General features: G+C 37.1%; 1 protein-coding gene across 1 annotated transcript; it reads left to right on the top strand.

Moving 5' to 3' along the window:
• The first annotated feature begins 152 nt into the window (after positions 1-152).
• LOC128241453 (Golgi to ER traffic protein 4 homolog) lies at positions 153-19,510 on the top strand. Its single transcript, XM_052958385.1, has 9 exons — positions 153-259; positions 5,831-5,909; positions 6,851-6,932; positions 7,256-7,411; positions 8,283-8,421; positions 10,108-10,248; positions 11,524-11,599; positions 11,909-11,981; positions 19,126-19,510. The coding sequence occupies exons 1-9, from the start codon at positions 159-161 to the stop codon at positions 19,260-19,262; spliced, it is 984 nt and encodes a 327-aa protein (XP_052814345.1). The 5' UTR covers positions 153-158; the 3' UTR covers positions 19,263-19,510.
• Positions 19,511-24,493: the final 4,983 nt, after the last annotated feature.

The raw sequence follows: 24,493 nt of genomic DNA, 5'->3' as shown, positions 1-24,493 counted from the left end.
TTATATGTGATCCATATTCATTTTTTCAATTCTTTAAATTAATTCCTGAATTAATAATTATCACTGTGCATCTTTGTTTTAATGGAAATGGAGTGATTAATCCCGAAAAATAAACGATGATTATATATTTCGTTAACTAAATTCGAATTTTTTCCAAAATGGCAGCTGGCACACAGAGAGTTCTAGCAAAATGTCAAAAATGTATCGATTCAGGGGATTTCTACGAAGCACACCAGATGTTAAGAACACTTTATTTTAGGTATAATCTAACCGATCAATGTCATAAAGATTGTTTCAATATTTCTATTATTATACTAACTTTCATGTGAATTTTCCGTTTCAATGGTCATATCTTGCTGTCAACTTTTATTAAACACGTGTGTGTTATAATTAAGCAGTCCTTTAAAGGCCTTTGTTGTGCATTTTTGAAGTCAGAAGAATGATATCAAATCATGTTATAATAATATTTTATCAGTTAAGGATTTATTGAAAACTATACTTTCCTTGGATTGAAGTTGAAGAGCAGACACTACACACCCCCTATACACACAAGATTGAGACAAAACGCATTGAAATGGCCAAATTTGTGAATGATACTGCCCAGATTAAACAAAAATGAAATGCAATTCAGCCATATTGATCTACCTTTTTGTTGTGTCTACTTGGTATAAACCAATGATCTGGTAGTAATATATAGAGTATTGTCAAACCTTTATAGTTTGCCAGCAAGAATCAATTATGATTTGGATAAATTCATTAGGCGTAAAAAAAAAAATTGTGTGTTTCCGGTTACCCGGCCGTGTCTGTTCCGCGCCCGCCGACCGTAATTTTTTTATCCTACCCAAATATTCCTCAATGTCGTCAGACGCTTTAAACGTGTATTTTATTCATCCCGGAAAAATCGATAGAGCGTCTGAGCGCACTGCGTAGGAGTAAGCAGGCGACAGATACAGTGTTCGAAATTCGCGGTAGCCCGATAGCCCGAGGCTACCAAATTTCAGCTGGGGCTTCCGATTTTCCACAGAAACTAGCCCGACCGGGCTACCGTTTTTTTCCTAATGTGATTTAAAAAAAAAAAACACATACCAATTAAACGCGTAACACATCATATTTTTAATACGCAAAACCTTATTATTTAAGAACGCGTTCTTCAGGGCGACTGGAACGACTAAGTCGCCTTGACAACGGCGAAGTCTGATTCGCCGAAATTTACGATGATCAAAAAGCTTATTGCTCTGCGATTCAGGGCTCAAGCCATGTGCTGAATGTTTGTTTATTTAATCAATGAATATAATAAACACATGTCAAAATTAATTAACGCCTGAAGTGACAAGTTATTATCGATCAGTTTCTAACCAGTAAGTGTGTCTATTTATAGCCGCAGTCAAACTCTATGACGTCAATAACTCCGCCCATTATGTAAATTAACGGATAACATCGGCAGTTTCGACAACTTTGATGACAATGCAAATCAACAATGCTAAAATAGCAATATCAACATTGATATTTTATTTATTTCGTTTAAATATATTTTATTTATTTGCTGAAATAAAAAGAAAGATATTTAAGTTTTTAATGCGAACACAAAATAACCATTCTATAAACATCGTCTTAAATGCACAGAAAACAGGTGCCCGTTTACTTCTGACAAATTTAATCAAAGTGAAAGGAAAACTGTCGGATAAAGTACTCGTTGTCAGTGTACAGTACAGTAAGGTTCTATTTTATACCTTTGAATTGCTTTGCCATTTATTTTAAAGAACAATTATAGAAATATTGGCAATATAAACATCGATATATTTTTGTTGTTTCTTCCGAAACTTCAAAGTGAAACTGAAAGTTGAAAAGAGAAAAATGTCATTGCACAATTGCTGGTGGATATCGGATTTGACAAGGATGCATTGGATAACGGAACTTACAGTACATGCATATTTTTTTCCATTTAATAAATGATATGTTCAGAAACTAATAAATGATATGTTCAGAAAATATTTTTCTCTTTTTATCACCTTTTTGAAAACTTTATTAGTTACTGAACTTTGGATGACAACACTAATATATGTATGACTATAATTTATTATTGACGCATTGTTCAGATTGGGGAACATTTATTGAAACTGTATGAATGTGCTTGATTAGATGATCAAAATCGTTGTGGAATCGTATTTAAACTTCCAAAAATTATTATGAACAAGTGATACTTTATAATATTTAAGTTTGGGCTAGTGAAATTGGTTTTGGGCTAGTAAAATTTCCTATCTGGTAGCCCGAATGGGCTAGTGGAATCAAATCCGAAATTCGTACACTGCAGATAATGGCGTCTGCTATTCTGTCACTCAACATAAAGAAATGTCCCCATTACGAGGGCATTCGATGCTTAAGAAGTGTAAACCAAAGCCACCAAATAGGGCAGATTTGGCGAGGTTATAAGCGGAGTTAACTGTTTTGCAGAAAGCTGCATTGTTTTTTTAAATGTATGAAAGCAACACATACCCTTTTTGTTTGAATTAATAACATATACTTGTGTTGGAATTGTGAAGTGTGAAATACTGTGCACAGCCTTATCAAGTAACTGGAGTTAGGGCTATATATCTTTGACAAAGCTGCATGAAAGCTAAATGTATATTTTACTGACTCTACATTTAATCCTTTAATAATAATATTTAACATTAAAAACACAATACAAAACATTCATAATTGGCATTTTATTTTTTCCCATAAAATTCCAATTAATTATTATGAATGTTTTGTATTTAATAATATGGGAAATGGAGCATTTGCTCCTCAGGAGCAAATGCTCAGTTTTCGATAATATTTGCAAGAGTGATCAAAATTAGAATACAATGCATTTTTTTTTTAAATGTAGCATACATGGAGTCAAGGGTTAATGGATAAAATAAGCCTTTCTGATTTCACAGTGTTGGTTTATTGATAGTAATAAAGAAACAAAGAAATAAAAATACAAGTTGTTTGTTTTTAATATTGATCTTTTAGCAAGAAAAATGACAGGATAATAGTACTAATTTGGTGTTTCCACAGACGTCCTAACAGAAACTGACAAACATAAACATGTGCAGCATCTTGTTTCCTTTGGTTTGCTGTAATTGGTTGTATGGGTCTTCATTTAAATAGTGTACATGTATGGTCCTGAAAGTGCACCAATTAAATTATTATAATGTTATAAAATATTCAAAACATCGAAAAATGGCATCTTTAATGGCATCATATAGTAGTTGTCAAAGATACCAAATATGTGACGGTATAAAAAAAAAAAAAAAAAAAAAAAAAAAAAAAAAGCCTGCCTACCGTCCCTATTTTTTTTGATCATGTAACCTGAAACACACATATTTTTTTTTTGGCCTTATTGAGTAAGAACTTCTTTTGAAATTTTTGTGTCAAAATCTAATTGGGATTTTTACCTAACTCAGGTAGTTTAACCAGGCTCTCACTCAGCATGAATTTGATTATCAATTAGTTTTTTTGATTTTTCATACCAAATATGATTGACCTGAAGTAAATTTCTATAAGTCATACATGCCATATTTAAAAAAAAAATAGTTGTACTTCTGTATGAATTGTTTTAATCTTATGAGACAGTGTACAAATATATATGTCATATACAAATATGATGCAGAACAATATATTCCACAAAAAAATACTCTCTGCTATTTAACCCGAATAACTTCTACCTGACATCATTTAATGACTACCGTAAATGACTGGTTATAAGACGATAGTGGTTATAAGACCCAGTCCAAAAAAAAATTTGAAAACTCGAGAAAAAAACTTTTAATCTATGTTATGGGCAGAGCTTCTAAAACTTTGGAACCTCAATCGGTCCGGACCCGGCGGGCCCCCCCCCCCCCCCCCACCAAAAAAAAAAATCATGTCATACATTTTCGCGGTGTCTTTCCTGTCAATATTTGTTGCGATGTGGCAATTTGTAAGAGGGCTCTAGAGCCAGCATAGCCGATTCGTATAGTCATTGATACAAGTTTAATTCAAATGAGATACTCATCGAGTTCTGTGGCTTTTCTAACAAAAACGGCGATCGAAATTAACTTTGGCTGTCGGGAGGCGGTCAGACGACAAAAAGTGAAACAGTATTATGATTTATTTGCTTAATGCTTCTTTAGTGGGTCAACATTCAACTGGTAATCTTGAATAATAGTATATATCTAGATTTATAATCGGGGCAACAAGCTAAAATGGTGATTTCGACAACAATTTTTTCATTACAAATAAACATGACGTAAGCGGCAGACTCAGCTGTCAGACATCAAGCGTATCGCTGTTGATATCCTATATATATTATTACTTAAATTAATTCGGTATTTTAATGCTTTTACGGATTAACAATGACATGCGTTTATCTTTAAAACCGTTTTTAACCAGCAATGGTTCTTTATAACCATTTAAATTTAACCGTTTTGTTATCAACAAACGGATATCATGTAGTGATCGACGACGACATAGCATATTGCCATGTGAAAATATGGACTGATTTTAACACATTTAATCAGGAAAGCTGCAAGCAGATAATTAACACCTAGTTTGTTTAATTGTGTCTTCTGCTTATACCAAAACACGTGATTGGACTGATTGCAAGCGTCTGTCATTAACAGATAGGCTTTAGAGTGATCAGCGTAGCGGAAAAAGCAGCTGCTCGCATCGGTCTCATGGTAACCACGACACTTTTATGACCTATTGGATGTAGTTTTGAATGTGTGAATGGTTGTGTATTACAATTTTTACATCTTTTACTGACTCAGTCGTTTTGGACCGAAATTACAAAAAAAAATTAGAAAATTTCGGACCAATTTTTTTTACACTTTTTGAAACTGGAATCGGTCTGGCTTGGTCAAAATCGATCCAGACCGGCAAATTGCTGGTTTTTAGAAGCCCTGGTGATGGGTTATAGGACACTTTAAAAAATGTTAAAATCGACTGCCACCATTGGCTTCCATGTTTGTTAACAGTGACAATTTTTTTTTGTGTGAAAATGGTGATGGTTATTTTATACCATGCAATACTAATACATTTAGCAATATTCTTTCTGACGGTGTATTGCAGTGGTCGAAATTGGCACAAGCCCGCAAGCCCTGCACTGATAAAATGGCACCCGGGCTTGCTCAAATTCGGAATTTTATATAGCAGGGCTTGTTCAAAAATATGATTCCATGCAATAGTATCAGAATTCGGGCTTGTTCATCCAAAAGTCTATTTTCGATGACTGGTATTGTAAACAATAACCCGTCAAGAAAAAAAAGTTTTGTAAAGCAATAACCTTATATTATATGTGTTTGTTCTCAAAATGTCAACACCTACAGGAAAGTATAAAGAACATGGCTAAGTGCAAATATATCGGCCATGATTTAAACGTTCTCAGAGGACAATTTATTATTATTTTTTTTTATGAGAATTTACGCATGGTGGATTGTTAATGTTCATGTTTGAAGTCAAACTTCCTACTAAATTCTGAGGCTACTATGATCCCGTGATTTAATAAGTAAGTTATATATCTCTGTGAAGTACTGAAAATTTTAATATTGTATTAATGTTTTGTAAAATATTTAAATTAGTAACATCTTATGACTGATAGGATGGGATACATGACTTGCAAATTAACGCTATAAATCTAGAAAAACAGGACTTTTGAAAATCTGACTTTGACTCTTGAAAATGAGGATTGACTCTTTGGTTCTAGACCTAGTTGAAAGCATAGCATATTTATATTGATGTTAAAAAGTTTTCTTATTGTAAACACATCCATTTTAGCAAACATATAAATGGAAACACACATGTTACACTTAATTTCTTAATTTTAAAGGTACAGTGCTGCTAAGAAGTATGCAGAAGCCATTGACCTGTTGTATAACGGATCCCTTACATTACTGAAACATAAACAGGTAATATGATTTGTGTTTTTAGCTTGTCTTTTATAAGAAAATGGTCGTAGTATTGTGATAGCATTGATGTCAACTCATTGCCAAAGTGTTGTTATGCAATACCTATTTAAAATTAGTCATATTTTGCAAGATTAAGATTCATCAGAGTTGATAGATGGTAAATAGTTGTTTTCAACTTCAAAGAAAAGAGGACAAAAGTGTCTGGGAGTTTTGACTGGTCCCAAAACATTTAAGTCCTAAGTTATGTTTCTACTTTAGTTTCTTATAGGCTAAATATGCATACAGTACATACAGATTGAAATGACTGAAATATGGCTGGTATCTTACCAAAATACACCCATTTATGGAAACTTACATTGTAAGTGATGTTCATGGAACAAGATATGTACTGACTTTGATTAAACTTTGATTTTACACTTTTTTTAAAAACCTTAACGTTGTTCAGTGAACAAATTAATGTTCAGTATGCCCAAAAAGTTCCTGTACACTGTTTGTTGGCTGAGGATCATATTGAAGGTTGTTAATGGAACTTAGTTGTGAAGAAGCTGCCTAAAAAGCAAATGCCTTTTAGGCATTAACTCAGTTACTCTCCATTGAAAAATTCAATATGTAAAACAGATTAAATTATTAATTGCACAAATCAATAAAACTCCATTTGACTTTGAGATCCAATACATTAGATAGTACAGCATGAGTATTTATTTTTGAAAATAAATGCAGGATTTTTCTGTTGAAACTGCCTTTTTGGGTCTTTTCATCCCTACAGAAGTCCATGTTTTTTTTAAAGATCATCCTAGGTTTTATGATTTTTTTTTCAAATTTAGAACTTGTTTATTCTTCATAATTGAAAAACATCACTGAACGATTAAAGTTAAAATATTAAAATCTTAAAGCAGGATTGTAGTTTATTTGATATGAATTGATAAATTGGCTTGTTTCAGTATGGGAGTGGATCAGACTTGGCTCTGTTGATGGTTGAAGTTTTGAACACAGCCAATACTCCTGTTTCAGATGATATTACAGGTAATACTGTTTTAAAGGATTTAGTCAATGAATTCTATATGTTTTCATTATTTTACTTTTAATCATAAGGAGCAGAAATTTATTCTACACTATAAAAAGTATATATTTTTTAAAAGGTTGACAACATTTTACTTTAATATTACTAAACTTGCATCAGGTTGTAAATATCTGAACTATTTGGTGTTTCACAAACTGAAGAACAAAAGTTTTCTAAATAAAATGTCTTTGTTATTTTTTAATGAAATTCGTAGTAAATAACGTATTCATGAATTAAAACATGTATTTTGAGATCTCATTTCAATCGGAAATTTCATGTTAATTAGACAAGGTAGTAGACCTTCTGCGTATCATGGAGAATGAGAATCAGGAACGTCACACCTACCTAAATAACGCCCTCCGCTGGACGATAAAGGTGGAACCCGATCACAGGGCCGGCCATCCTGACATGCACAAGAAATGTGGACTACTCTTCTGGCAAGGTATGGAGTTTAAATGAAATGATTGACTCTAATACATGAATCATACAATGGAACTATGTTGTATTATAAACTGAGATCGTTTTAGTGCACAATAATAAGCTCAATGATATAAATGACACACACAACCCCACAAGAGAAAAGTCATAGATTATTTAAATATCATTATCAATTAATGTTTGGCTTACAGTGTTGAAGTCCTTTATGTATCACTTGCAAAGCATGGCAGAAACATAGAACATTCTTGGTCTGTCAGCGTCATCCTTGTTATATGTGGTGTAATGTCAGCATTTCCAATTGATAAGGTTTGTATTACTTGTCGTAGAATCTTCAAACTTGGTATGTATATTGGTCATGGTTAGTACATGACTCTTAACAATTTGGGGGTCAGTTGGTCTAAGGTCAACATCATGGGTGTCTATATTGAAAAATTAATTAGCAATTGTTCCAAAAAGCATTAATATCGGTATATAAAGCTTCACAAAAAATGTTTGTTTCTGTGTTGGGTTATGGAAAGATGAAATGCTTTTTAGAATTCCTGCTCTGTGGGGGAAAAGAACCCCCGGAATTTTGATCCAGACCTGATTGTGTTTGATTGAGTAAAATGTAGAACAATATAATTTATGAGATAATGACCCATTTTTTAGACACATAAAAAATTCCCCAGGCTAATCTCAAAATCCGCTGGAGGGAGGAAGGTCACCATAAATATGGCATGTATGTTACATGTACCCTACCAGCCTCATAGTTTATTTGCAAAATGCTTGATAAAGCCACACCAGGATTTATTTTCGACTAAAAAGAACAACCAAATGAGCATTGTCATTCCCTCTACGACACTCTTGTAAATGTTAAATGTTGTGTTTTTTTACAGAGAAAAACTATGTTCAAGCGAGATATCACTACCTACACTCATTTGATGGTAAAAACCTGGCAACAATGTTGGTGGAATACCATACTGCATTGGGCTATCCATCTGAGGTGGACTTGTTTATAGCTCAAACTGTTTTGCAGTAAGTTGGTTATAAGCTGCATGCAGATTGTCAACATTTGTTCTTCCTGAAAATGTTTTTGTAACGCTTTAACTTTGTTTAAAGCACCTGACTTGTTTAATGCACCTGACTGTACAGTTAAGTAATAACTGAAGAAAGTCTGACAGGTTGTGATCTATATTACACATTACATGATAAAAATGTTTATCCAAAGTTTTATCTCATAATGATTATTTTTTATTCATATTATCCAAAGTTTTTATCAATTGATAAATATATATTATGCTCGGTTCATGTTTTCCAAAGTTTTATCACATGATGATAATGTATTATGTTTTGGTTCATTTTATCCAAATGTGCCCCCCTTCGAAGAAGAGGGGTATATTGCTTTGCACATGTCGGTCGGTAGGTCGGCCCGTCAGTACACCAAAGCTTGTCAGAGTGAAAACACAACAATTCCTGGACGTATCGTCATCAAACTTGACATGAAGGTTGGGCCTGACCAGTAGATGACCCCTATTGATTATAGGGGTCATTGGTTAAAGGTCAAGGTCACAGTGATCTTTAATGCTAAAAGGATTTTAAAGCTTGTCCGTGTGATAACTCAACAATGCCTAGACCTATGGTCATCATACTTGACATGGAGGCTTGGCCTGACCAGTAGATGACCCCTAAAACCAATAGGGGTCATTGGGTCAAAGGTCAAGGTCACAGTGACCGTGAATGGTAAAATGTTGTCCAAGTGATAACTCAAAAATGCCTGCACCCATGGCCCTCAAACTTGACTCGGAGGTTGGGCCTGACCAGTAGATGACCCCTATTGATTTAAGGGGTCATCGGGTCAAAGGTCAAGGTCACAGTGACCTTGAAGGCAAACTTGATAATTCCTCGAAGTATGGTCATCAAACTTGACATGAAGGTTGGGCCTGACCAGTAGATGACCCCTATTGATTTTGGGGGTCATCGGGCCAAAGGTCACAGTGACCTTTAATGCAAAAAGTTAAAGCTTCTCCCAGTGATATCTCAACAATGCCTGGACCTATGATCATCAAACTTGACATGGAGGCTGGGCCTGACCAGTAGATGACAGGGACCTTGATTGTGAAAATGTTGTTCGAGTGATAACTGGATTATGCCTGCACCCATGGCTTTCAAACTTGTCTTGGGGTTGGGCCTGACCTATAGATGACCCCTTTTAATTTTACCGTCAAAGGTCAAGGTCACAGTGACCTTGAATGGAAAAAGCTTGTCTGTGTGATACTTGACAATTCCTGCACCCATTGCCCTCAAACTTGACATTTAGGTTTTGGGTGACCACTTGATGGATTTTGGATAATGTCAAAGATCATAATTCATATTCATCATTAAAATTTCATCGTGTTTACTCATTCCCTGCTGCTAAGAGGATACATTGTATCTGCAAATACTGTTCATACTATCCTCTGTTCCTCACACTTTGAATGGTCATAATCTTAAAACTGCCTCAAAGGCATTCAATGTCAATGACAAATCAGCTGTCATTTTGGTCCATGCATATTTCATTTAATCCAAATAATCCTGATAACATGTCGCTTAGGGGGGCATAATGTTTGACAAACATCTCTCGTTAATGTCTGCAATGATAGTGACAGTGACTGCAATATGGTAAGAAATCATTCAGACTTGTAAACACCTAACCCTGAAGAATGTATGTTTGCTTCAATATAGATTTTTGTGCCTGAAAAACAAAGACACTGCCCATGTGGTGTTCACAACCTATACAAAACAGCATCCTGAGGTAGAACAGGGGCCGCCATACATCAAGCCACTTCTCAACTTTATATGGTTTCTACTGTTAGCATTAGAAAGGTAAGCCAGTTTTGAGTAATATATCTCAGAAACTTAATATATGTCCCATTTCATATCAAACCAATCTATGGCTCTATTTTGGCTAGTAAGTTAAGCTTGTTAAAACAAAGAAGTTGATTAACACTTGTCGAAAACCCTTTATATGAAATAAAGAAATCATTACCATTATTTTACAATATTGGCAAAAAGTTTTATTGTTATGTGAGCTGCATTGTGCAATTTTTGGGCTTCCGCCAGTACTTTTATATATGAAATAATGATTTATGAAAATGTTGACTTATCACAAAAACTCCTTTTTCCATAGCAACCACATTTTTCATCCCAACTTATTTTGACTGCATTTATTGCATTTATCGTTCAAATGACACGATTGTTTGAAAAAACTTTTCTTTATTTATGTTCAATAAATATTCTGTGTTATGATGAAACCTTTAACTATGAGTAAGAAGGAATATTGATATGTTAAGTTTGCATGTAATATCAGTATCATACTTTTGTTATGACGTCAAGAGTGTGTGACGTCAAATTTAAGTGTAAGAAATGCACAGTGAATGGTGATATATGTAACTTGTAAAAATGTATCTTACCCTGTTTTAGAGATATCAATCATGAAATTTTTAGTTTTGCTAACCTGAAATGTCGTTAAATTGAAATACCCAATAAAAAAAGAAAATGTATGTCTCGAGATCCAAAATCACGTGGCCCATATTGAAATGTCAAAGTCTTTAATGTAATGCCTAACTAAGCCTTTAATGAAATAACAATATAGTTTTGTTTTGTTGTAATAAAAGTCAAGTGCTTGGTTCCGATTGCTCCATGTCTTTTGTAAATTAGAACTTAACATTCATAATTACATTGTTTCTCACCAGTCGACTATCATGTAAACACTTGTACTGTATCTTCCAGTGATATCTTTACATAACATATAAAAGTTAATCGCTTAGCAGGGTTAAGAATATCATTAATAAAAACAACGGAATTTAAATCATATATCCTAATATTCGCTTTGCCATTAGGATCTAAGGTTGGGGGTCTTTTTTCACTTAATTTGTAAATGATTTAGAAAGTGTGTAACATTGGTTCCATTGAAAAAAAGGAATTAATCCAAATTGTTAAGAACAAACATATGAACATGTGACATCAGTTCTTACCTAAGTAAGATTGTGCTGTTGAGTAAAATTGAACAAAAAATGAATACCTTTTATGGGCTTTAATTACTTGCCCTCATGATGCTTACTTTACCTATTGGCATGTTTTGTTATTTTCTGGTTTCAGTGGTAAATTAGCAGTCTTTGTTGTCCTTTGTGAAAAGTACCAGACATCCATTAGCAGAGACCCATCATATAGAGAGGTTTGTGCAAAAAATCGAATTGGTGCTTGTTTGTTTTTTCGAGACCAAAATTCGGTATGACTTTTAGAATTGAACAAAATAAAGAGAAATGAGAATGCCAGTAGATGCAATAGTATTTTGACTGCTGTTGAATAGATTTGTGTTTTAATGTGTTCTTTTGTTCCAATGTTTCAGTTTTTTTGTAGGAACCTTTGTTCATTCATTTTTAATACCAATAGTTTTCATTATAAACAAGAGATTATTTTTTCTGCTTAAAAGCTCAGTGTTTTGCTAAAATAAAATGGATGGAAGTTATTTCTTGTATTTCAGTACCTGGACAGAATAGGGCAGCTGTTTTTTGGTGTCCCACCTCCAAAATCCCAGTCACAGTCCGGCTTCTTCGGTATACCTCTTTGTTCTTGTACATATTTCACATAATGATTGAAAGGTTAAAACCTGTTCCATTGTTAGTTATATGGACCCGAGTGGAGCCATTAGAATTAATGTGCACCATTAACATACATTTAAAACTTATTATTCTGTGTTTTAGATTTTTTTTACACAAGAATAATGATGAAGAGCATTTTATAAATAATGTCAACAATGGCGCATTACTGTTATACCTTGATTCTGGGCAAAAGTGCCTATTTTAGTTCCTTAATTAAGAATTTCCTCTTGGCGTCATCACATTTTTTAAGCTGTGAAATCCAGTCTGGAAATGCCTATACTAACTGTCCTTTTTTGTACTGTCTAAACACGGCTATAAGGCACTTTCAATGTCACTGCATGTTTCAAAAACTATGTCAACGTATACACTACTGTACTACTGACTACCTGATGTGGGGATTCAATTAAAAGAATCAAGGTGTAAGTCTGGGGGTTTGATTTGATGTTGCAATGCTCTATAATCATGGTGTTGCAATATTCTGTGGCTAGTATAGAGCCATGTTTCATCACCTTTGGCAATCTCTATTAAACCCATAGTGTCGTTGTCTTTGAATTTATATGGCAACGCCAACGCCTTTCAACATGTACCAGCTTCTGTTCTGGGGTTAACAAGTGGAGCATCAACGAACACAAACTTTGCACATTTTTAGCTCGACTATTCGAAGAATATGGAGAGCTATACTACTCACCCAAGCGTCGGCGTCGGCGTCACACCTTGGTTAAGGTTTTGTGTGCAAGCACACATAGGTTAATATCTCAGCAACTACTTGAGGTATTGCATTGAGACTTGATACAATGATACTCAACCATCTAACCAACTTAATTAACCAAGTTAGATAACTCTACTTTGCATTTAATGCAAATAATAGGCCTTTATTATTCAACTTAGAAATTCTGGTTAAGGTTTTGCCTGCAAGCACACATAGGTTAATATTTCAGCAACTACTTGAGGTATTGTATTGAGACTTGATACAATGGTACTCAACCATCCAACCTACTTAATTAAACAAGTTAAATAACTCTAGTTTGCATTTTTTTCAAATAATAGGCCTTTATTATTCGACTTAGAAATTCTGGTTAAGGTTTTGCGTGCAAGCACACATAGGTTAATATCTCAGCAACTACTTGTGGTATTGCATTGAGACTTGATACAATGGTACTCAACCATCCAACCTAATTAATTAAACAAGTAAGATAATCTACTTTGCATTTAATGCACATAATAGGCCTTTATTATTCGACTTAGATATTCTGATTAAGGTTTTGCGTGCAAGCACACATAGGTTAATATCTCAGCAACTACTTGAAATATTTCATTCAGACTTGATACAATGGTACTCAACCATCCAACCTACTTAACCCTTTAGCGCATGTATACGAGATAGGCCGACATAGCTCATTAGCAGATGTAAACGCATCTGGCCGACCCTATACACTACTGGATATAACGCATCTCCCGCATATTTCAATAGGGTCATTTCAATACTTCAATTTTGCATCTCTCTTTGTAAACAATATCCCGGATGTTTATAAAGCTAAAGCTTAACCTTTTGTGTATTGATTTTCCCTCGAAAATGTCGTCTGCTAAAACTTGAAGGTTATTATTTATACTGCCAATCACAGGTATGAGATCCCACTGTGACGTAATAAAACCTCGAGGAATAGCAGTACTGTACAGTATGGAATTTCCCCAAAAACCTTGATGCGTAAATCATTGAATATATTATGTCAGTTGAATTAACCATTAAAATCAATAAAGATTATAATTATTTGAAGATAATATTTTGTGTTACAAACAATAGAAACAATAAGTAGCCGAGAAAATGATGAGTAAATTTTCTGCTGAGCTAAATGGCCAGCATGGTTCCGGTCGTAAAATAGGTCAAGTAAACACATTTGTGCAAGCGTTTCATGATCTAGATCTTTTAATTCATTACTTTGAAAACATTTCTCGGCTTTCTTTTTAGCTCACCTGTCACGTAGTGACAAGGTGAGCTTTTGTGATCACTCTTCGTCCGTCGTCCGTCCGTCCGTCCGTTCACAATTGCTTGTGAACACAATAGAGGTCACAATTTTGACCTAATCTTTATGAAACTTGGTCAGACTGATCATCTCTATAAAATCTAGGTCAAGTTCGATATTGGGTCATCTGGGGTCAAAAACTAGGTCACTAGGTCAATTAGTAGAAAAACCTTGTGAACACAATAGAGGTCACAATTTTAGCCTAATCTCAATGCAACTTGGTCAGAATGGTCATCTCTATAAAATCTAGGTCAAGTTCGATATTGGGTCATCCACGGTCAATAATTAGGTCACTAGGTCAATTAGTAGAAAAACCTTGTGAACACAATAGAGGTCACAATTTTAGCCTAATCTCAATGCAACTTGGTCAGAATGATCATCTCTATAAAATCTAGGTCAAGTTCGATATTGGGTCATCCGCGGTCAACAACTAGGTCACTAGGTCAATTAGTACAAAAACCTTGTGAACACAATAGAGGTCACAATTTTAGCCTAATCTCAATGCAACTTGGTCAGAATAATCATCTCTATAAAATCTAGGTCAAGTTCGATATTGGGTCATCCGCAGTCAATAACTAGGTCACTAGGTCAATTATTAGAAAAACCTTGTGAACACAACAGAGGTCAAAATTTTGACCTAATCTTCATGAAACTTGGTCAGACTGATCATCTCTATGAAATCTAGGCCAAGTTCGATATTGGGTCATCTGGGGTCAAAAACTAGGTCAGTAGGTCAATTAGTATAAATACCTTGTGAACACATTAGAGGTCACAATTTTAGCCTAATCTCAATGCAACTTGGTCAGAATGATCATCTCTATAAAATCTAGGTCAAGTTCGATATTGGGTCATCCACGGTCAATAACTAGGTCACTAGGTCAATTAGTAGAAAAACCTTGTGAACACAATAGAGGTCACAATTTTAGCCTAATCTCAATGCAAATTGGTCAGAATGATCATCGCTGTAAAATGTAGGTCAAGTTTGATATTGGGTCATTCACGGTCAATAACTAGGTCACTAGGTCAATTAGTACAAAAACCTTGTGAACACAATAGAGGTCACAATTTTAGCCTAATCTCAATGCAACTTGGTCAGAATGATCATCTTTATAAAATCTAGGTCAAGTTCGATATTGGGTCATCCGCGGTCAATAACTAGGTCACTAGGTCAATTAGTACAAAAACCTTGTGAACACAATAGAGGTCACAATTTTAGGCTAATCTTAATGCAACTTGGTCAGAATGATCATCTTTATAAAATCTGGGTCAAGTTCGATATTGGGTCATACGCAGTCAATAACTAGGTCACTAGGTCAATTATTAGAAAAACCTTGTGAACAAAATAGAGGTCACAATTTTAGCCTTATCTTAATGAAACTTGGTCAGAATGATCATCTTAACATAAGCTAGGTCAAGTTCCATATTGGGTCAACCCAGGTCAAAAACTAGGTCACTAGGTCAATTAGTAGAAAAACCCTGTGAACACAATAGAGGTCACAATTTTAGCCTAATCTCAATGCAACTTGGTCAGAATGATCATCTCTATAAAATGTAGGTCAAGTTCGATATTGGGTCATCCGCGGTCAACAACTAGGTCACTAGGTCAATTAGTACAAAAACCTTGTGAACACAATAGAGGTCACAATTTTAGCCTAATCTCAATGCAACTTGGTCAGAATAATCATCTCTATAAAATCTAGGTCAAGTTCGATATTGGGTCATCCGCGGTCAATAACTAGGTCACTAGGTCAATTAGGACAAAAACCTTGTGAACACAATAGAGGTCACAATTTTAGGCTAATCTTAATGCAACTTGGTTAGAATGATCATCTCTATAAAATCTGGGTCAAGTTCGATATTGGGTCATACGCAGTCAATAACTAGGTCACTAGGTCAATTATTAGAAAAACCTTGTGAACAAAATAGAGGTCACAATTTTAGCCTTATCTTAATGAAACTTGGTCAGAATGATCATCTTAACATAAGCTAGGTCAAGTTCCATATTGGGTCAACCCAGGTCAAAAACTAGGTCACTAGGTCAATTAGTAGAAAAACCTTGTGAACACAATAGAGGTCACAATTTTAGGCTTAACTCAATTCAACTTGGTCAGAATGATCATCTCTAGAAAAATATAGGTCAAGTTCGATATTGGGTCATTCGCGGTCAATAACTAGGTCACTAGGTCAATTAGTATAAAAACCTTGTGAACACAATAGAGGTCACAACTTAAGCCTAATCTAAATGTAACTTGGTCAGAATGATCATCTCTATAAAATCTAGGTCAAGTTCGATATTGGGTCATTTACCGTCAATAACTAGGTCAATAGGTCAATTAGTAGAAAAACCTTGTGAACACAATAGAGGTCACAATTTTAGCCTAATGTTAATGCAACTTGGTCAGAATGATCATCTCTATAAAATCTGGGTCAAGTTCGATATTGGGTCATCCGCAGTCAATAACTAGGTCACTAGGTCAGATATTAGAAAAACCTTATGAACACAATAGAGGTCACAATTTTAGCCTAATCTTTATGAATCTTGGTCAGACTGATCATCTTTATAAAATCTAGGTCAAGTTCCACATTGGGTCATCCGCGGTCAATAACTAGGTCACTAGGTCAGATAGTAAAAAAACCTTGTGAACACAATAGAGGTCACAATTTTAGCCTAATCTCAATGTTACTTGGTCAGAATGATCATCTCTATAAAATCTAGGTCAAGTTCGATATTGGGTCAATTACCGTCAATAACTAGGTCACTAGGTCAATTAGTAGAAAAACCTTGTGAACACAATAGAGGTCACAATTTTAGCCTAATGTTAATGCAACTTGGTCAGAATGATCATCTCTATAAAATCTGGGTCATGTTCGATATTGGGTCATCCGCGGTCAATAACTAGGTCACTAGGTCAGATATTAGAAAAACCTTATGAACACAATAGAGGTCACAATTTTAGCCTAATCTTAATGCAACTTGGTCAGAATGATCATTTCTATAACATCTAGGTCAAGTTCGACATTGGTCCATCCGCGGTCAATAACTAGGTCACTAGGTCAATTAGTAAAAAAACCTTGTGAACACAATAGAGATCACAATTTTAGCCTAATCTTAATGAAACTTGGACAGAATGATCATCTTAACATATGCTAGGTCAGGTTCGATATTGGGTCAACCCGGGTCAAAAACTAGGTCACTAGGTCAATTAGTAGAAAAACCATGTGAACACAATAGAGGTCACAATTTTAGCGTAATCTTAATGCAACTTGGTCAAAAGGATCCTCTGTATAAAATCTAGGTCAAGTTTGAGGTAGATGATTGCTGTCACTGTCATGATGTGCATCCTGCAGTGCCTGATGAGGGTGGAGATGCCCTTACAGATCCACTGGGGTCTGTGCCTGTGGTTGCTACTGCAGCTGGGCCATCTGGTTTGGGTGCAGATGAGCTTTCTAGCCCATCTGTGCAGGGTACTTTGAGAAAACAGATGGAGGTCAATACCCGCCTCTCTAAGCTCTAAGAGCCATCTGTGCCTTGTGATTTGCTTTATGAGTGCACAAGTGAGCGATACAGGGCCATCATGGCCCTCTTGTTGTAAAGAATTTTATGAGGGGGTAATAAAGTTAAACAGACACTCTGGACTGGATCTCTCAGCTGGATGACACCGGATATTCCTGCCACATTTCTGTGTATTAATACACAAGAACATAAATTGTCGGCTTTTTAATCCATATGGGTCTTTTTATGATAGGGGTAATAATTGATCCCAGCATTTTATTACCCTTTGATTTAATGCAATTATGACATTTCAAAGAAATGTTACAATTCCTTCTTGGAAATGCATTCACAGATGAAATATAATAATTTTATATTTCATTATTGACACCATTTATTAGATAATTTAATTATCTATAAAAATGTATTCACATAAAAAAGATTTGGAAACAATTGTTTGGAGTTATATTGATTTTAAGGTCATACTGCTGTGTTCATTTTCTCATTTTCAAATATCCTGAAAAGTACCCATGCAGATAAGGACTGCTTATCAGTAAGTTGGCTATTGACTGGGAGGTGTAATCTGGCCACTTGTCTATGTGCTAAAGGGTTAATTAACCAAGTTAGATAACTCTAGTTTGCAATTAATGCAAATAATTGCACTTTATTATTCGACTTAGAAATTCTGCTTAAGGTTTTGTGTGCAAGCACACATTATTTTAATATCAAAGCAACTACTTGATGTATTGCATTGAGACTCGATACAATGGTACTCAACCATCCAACCTACTTAATTAACCATGTAAGATACCTCTAGTTTCATTTAATGCAAATAATTGCCCTTTATTATTTGACACAGAAATTCTGGTTAAGGTTTTGCGTGTAAGTACACATAGGTTAATTTTTCAGCAACTACTAGTTGTATTGTATTAAGACTTTATAGAATGGTATTCAACCACTCAATGTAATTGAATAACTAAGATATATAACTGTATTTTGCAAATAATTGCCCTTTATTATTAGACTTAAAAAATCTGGTTGAAATTTTCCATGTAACCTCATTTATGTTAATATCTCAGCACATCATGAATTGCATTGAAATCTAATCTAACAGTGATCCATGCATGTTTCGCCAAAACTTTTCAATCCTTACACTGAAAAGCGGCGGAATAGTCGAGTGCGCTGTCTCTGTGACAGCTCTTGTTGATTTTAAAATCAAATTCATAGACAGATATGTTGCCTGACACTTTTACAGTAAGACAGGAGTCTTGCTCTGCTATGGATGTGACAGTATCAATATCTTTGTCAGAGGTTGCAAGCATCAGCCAGGGCTCATCTTTAACATTCTTTCTACCTTTCTTAAATAATGATATTGTTAGCAGTGGTGTGCTATCCATGAACGCCCATGAGGAACACGTGATCTTGCATCTATGTTGCCAGTACTAATATTACACTCTTTCTGTTTTGAACTTTTTCTTTTCCGAAATTTATGTACTGAGATAAATGTTCATTACATGTATGAATATCTGTTCAATAAATGTTGTCCGTGCATCAGGTTATATGCTTCTATATCCCCTATGTTTCCCAGGCAACTTGATCCAGAGCTTGCTGGGAGGAGACGACGATGAAGCAGGCCCCTCGTTTAGCCCTGCCCAAACACCTGCTGTGACCCCAGGGACCCCTGCCTCAGAGAATAGGAATATGGCACCTGTGGAACTGGACTGAGCTTCATTAATGACATATAATGATAGCTAACATATAACAGGCCTTTCAGTGATTCATAATATTTATTCTACTGTGACTATTTTGCGTGCATTATGCATTCCAACTCATGAATGTTTAATGGATTCTGGTTTTAGTATTATTATTATGTAAATTATACAAAATTAAATATTTTTTAAAACAGCTCTGCACAAACTTCTTTTGAAATATTGGAGGTTGTCTAAAGGACAGTAAATTATTGTAAGATTGAATGTATTTGTTTATTGTTATTTGCCACACAAAAAATGATGTGTACTTAAAAATAGTTTGTTACACTATATCACAATTCATTAAAAATGAAATAAGTGAACATTAAGTATTGTACATCTATCTTATTATACCAACAACATTTTAGGGGTGAACATGCCTTATCTCATACACTTGAATGATATTAAACTTCAGTCACATGAACTCATGGTATTAAACTTGAGTCACATGAATTACAAATCTTAGTGTTGTACTGAACATAATATCTGAAGCCCACCAATTTATGGTCAGAGTCACAATACTACATGTAACTCCATAGGAGTTTAATCCCAATCAGGGTCACAAGACTACATGTAACTCCATAGGGGCTGTATCCCAGTCAGGGTCTCAAAACTACATGTAACTCTGCAGGGGATGTATCCCAGTCAGGGTCACAAGACTACATGTAACTTTACAGGGGGTGTAACCAAGTCAGGGTCACAAGACTACATGTAACTCTGCAGGGGATGTATCCCAGTCAGGGTCACAAGACTACATGTAACTCTACAGGGGGTGTAACCAAGTCAGGGTCTCAAAACTACATGTAACTCTGCAGGGGATGTATCCCAGTCAGGGTCACAAGACTACATGTAACTCTGCAGGGGATGTATCCCAGTCAGGGTCTCAAAACTACATGTAACTCTGCAGGGGATGTATCCCAGTCAGGGTCACAAGACTACATCTAACTTTACAGGGGGTGTAACCAAGTCAGGGTCACGAGACTACATGTAACTCTGCAGGGGATGTATCCGAGTCAGGGTCACAAGACCACAAGTAACTTTACAGGGTCTTGTGACCGTCAAAAGACCACATGTTACTGCTCAGGGGGTGTAACCAAGTCAAGGTCACAAGACTACATGTAACTCTGCAGGGGATGTATCCCAGTCAGGGTCACAAGACTACATATAACTCTAGAGGGGATGTATTCCAGTCAGGGTCACAAGACTACATGTAACTCTACAGGGGGTGTTACCCAGTCAGAGACACAAGACTACATGTAACTCTACAGGGGGTGTATCCCAGTCAGGGTCACAAGACTACATGTAACTTTACAGGCTGTTTATCCCAGTCAGGGTCACGAGACTACATGTAACTCTACAGGGTTTGTATCTCAGTCAAAGCCACAAGACTACAAGTAACTCTAGGTGTTGTATCTCAGTCAGGGTCACAAGACCACATGTAACTCTACAGGGGGTGTAACCCAGTCATGGTCACAAGACCACATGTAACTCTTTAGGGGGTGTAACCCAGTCAGGGTCACAAGACTACATGTAACTCTACAGGGGGTTTATCCCAGTCAGGGCACAAGACTACATATAACTCTAGAGGGGATGTATTCCAGTCAGGGTCACAAGACCACATGTAACTCTACAGGGGGTGAAACCCAGTCATGGTCACAAGACCACATGTAACTCTTTAGGGGGTGTAACCCTATCAGGGTCACAAGACTACATGTAACTCTACAGGGGGTTTATCCCAGTCAGGGCACAAGACTACATATAACTCTAGAGGGGATGTATTTCAGTCCGGGTCACAAGACTACATGTAACTCTACAGGGGGTGTTACCCAGTAAGGGTCACTAGACTACATGTAACTCTAGAAGGGGTGTATCCCAGTCGGAGTCACAATACCACATGTAACTCTACAGGGGATGTATCCTAGTCAGAGACACAAGACCACATGTAACTCTAGAGGGGATGTATCCCAGTCAGGGTCACAAGACTACATGTAACCCTAGAGCGGGTGTATCCCAGTCAGGGTCACTAGACTACATGTAACCCTAGAGGGGAATTATCCCAGTCAGGATCACAAAACTACATGTAACTCTAGAGGGGGTGTTTCCCAGTCAGGGTCACAAGACCACATGTAACTCTACAGGGGAATTATCCCAGTCAAGGTCACAAGACCACATGTAACTCTAGAAGGAATGTATCCCAGTCAGGGTCACAAGACTACATGTAACTCTACAGGCTGTGTATCCGAGTCAGGGTCACAAGACCACAAGTTACTTTACAGGGTCTTGTGACCGTCAAAAGACCACATGTTACTGCTCAGGGGGTGTAACCCAGTCAAGGGCACTAGACTACATATAACTCTAGAGGGGATGTATTCCAGTCATGGTCACAAGACTACATGTATCTCTAGAGGGGATGTATCCGAGACAGGGTCACAAGACTACATGTAACTCTACAGGGGGTGTAACCCAGTCAGGGTCACAAGACCTTATGTAACTCTACAGGGAGTGTATCTCAGTCAGGGTCACAAGACCACATATAACTCTACAGGGGGTGTATCCCAGTCGGGGTCACAATATCACATGTAACTCTTCAGGGGGTGTATCCCAGTTACGGTCATAAGACCACATGTAACTCTACAGGGGGTGTATCGTAGTCCGAGACAGAAGACCACATGTAACTCTACAGGGGGTGTATCTCAGTTACGGTCACAAAACCACATGTAACTCTACAGAGGGTGTATCCCAGTCACGGTCACAAGACCACATGTAACTTTACAGGGGATGTTTCCCAGTCAGGGTCACAAGACTACATGTAACTATACAGGGGATGTATTCCAGTCAGGGTCACAAGATTACATGAAATATTACAGGGGGTGTATCCCAGTTACGGTCACAAGACCACAGGTAACTCTACAGGAGGTGTATCCCAGTCAGGGTCTCAAGACTACATGTAACTCTACAGGGGTGTATCCCAGTCAGAGTCACAAGACCACATATAACTTTACAGGGGGTGTATCCCAGTCAGAGTCACAAGACCACATGTAACTCTAGAGGGGATGTATCCCAGTCAGGGACAGGGGGTGTATCCCAGTCAGGGTCACAAGACTACATGTAACTCTACAGGGGGTGTATCCCAGTTACGGTCACAAGACTACATGTAACTCTACAGGGGGTGTATCCCAGTTACGGTCACAAGACTACATGTAACTCTAGAGGGGATGTAACCCAGTCATGGTCACAAGACTACATGTAACTCTACAGGGGGTTTATCCCAGTCAGAGACACAAGATCACATGTAACTTTACAGGGGGTGTATCCCATTCATGGTCACAAGACCACATGTAACTTTACAGGGGGTGTATCCCAGTCAGGGTCACAAGACTACATGTTACTCAACAGGGGGTGTATCTCAGTCAGGTTCACAAGACCACATGTACTTCTACAGGGGGCGTATCCTTGTCAGAGACACAAGACTACATGTAACTCTACAGGGGTTGTATCTCAGTTAAGGTCACAAGACCACATGTAACTCTACAGGGGTTGTATCTCAGTCAGGGTCACAATACCACATGTAACTCTACAGGAGGCGTTTCCTAGTCAGAGACACAAGACTACATGTAACTCTACCGGCTGTGTATCCGAGACAGGGTCACAAGACTACATGCAACTCCACTGGGGGTGTAACACAGTCAGGGTCACAAGACCTTATGTAACTCTACAGGGCGTGTATCTCAGTCAGGGTCACAAGCCCACATATAACTCTACAGGGGGTGTATCCCAGTCGGGGTCACAATAACACATGTAACTCTACAGGGGGTGTATCCCAGTTACGGTCATAAGACAACATGTAACTTTACAGGGGGTGTATCGTAGTCGGAGACACAAGACCACATGTTACTCTACAGGGGGTGTATCTCAGTTACGGTCACAAGACCACATGCAACTCTACAGGGGGTGTATCCCAGTCAGGGTCACAAGACCACATGTAACTCTCGAGGGGATGTATTTCAGTTACGGTCACAAGACCACATGCAACTCTACAGGGGGTGTATCCCAGTCACGGTCACAAGACCACATGTAATTTTACAGGGGGTGTATCCCAGTCAAGGTCACAAGACTACATGTAACTCTACAGGGGAAATATCCCAGTCAGGGTCACAAAACTACATGTAACTCTAGAGGGGGTGTTTCCCAGTCAGGGTCACAAGACCACAGGTAACTGTACAGGGAGTGTATCCCAGTCAGGGTCTCAAGACTACATGTAACTCTACAGGGGTGTATTCCAGTCAGGGTCACAAGACCACATATAACTCTACAGTGGATGTATCCCAGTCAGGGTCACAAGACCACATGTAACTCTAGAGGGGATGTATCCCAGTCAGGGTCACAAGACTACATGTAACTCTACAGGGGTGTATCCCAGTCAGGGTCACAAGACTACATGTAACTCTACAGGGGGTGTATCCCAGTCAGGGTCACAAGACTACATGTAACTCTACATGGGGTGTATCCCAGTTACGGTCACAAGACCACATGTAACTCTACAGGGGGTGTATCCCAGTTACGGTCACTAGACTACATGTAACTCTACAGGGGGTGTATCCCAGTTACGGTCACAAGACTACATGTAACTCTAGAGGGGATGTAACCCAGTCTTGGTCACAAGACCACATGTAACTCTACAGGGGGTGTATCCCAGTCAGGGTCACAAGACCACATGTAACTTAACAGGGGGTGTATCCCAGTCAGGGTCACAAGACTACATGTAACTCAACAGGGGGTGTATCTCAGTCCGGGTCACAAGACCACATGTACTTTTAAAGGGGGCGTATCCTAGTCAGAGACACAAGACTACATGTAACTCAACAGGGTGTGTGTCTCAGTCAGGATCACAAGACATCATGTACTTCTACAGGGGGCGTATCCTAGTCAGAGACACAAGACTACATGTAACTCTACAGGTGTTGTATCTCAGTTAAGGTCATAAGACCACATGTAATTCTACAGGGGTTGTATCTCAGTCAGGGTCACAAGACCACATGTACTTCTACAGGGGGCGTATCCTAGTCAGAGACACAAGACTACATGTAACTCTACCGGCTGTGTATCCAAGTCAGGGTCACAAGACCACATGTAACTCTAGAGGGGATGTATCCCAGTCAGGGTCACAAGACTACATATAACTCTAGAGGGAATGTAATCCAGTTAGGA

The sequence above is a fragment of the Mya arenaria genome, chromosome 2 (genome assembly GCF_026914265.1).
Source record: "Mya arenaria isolate MELC-2E11 chromosome 2, ASM2691426v1".
NCBI classification, from domain to species: Eukaryota; Metazoa; Mollusca; class Bivalvia; order Myida; family Myidae; genus Mya; species Mya arenaria.
This window is presented reverse-complemented; position numbering and strand designations above follow the sequence as displayed.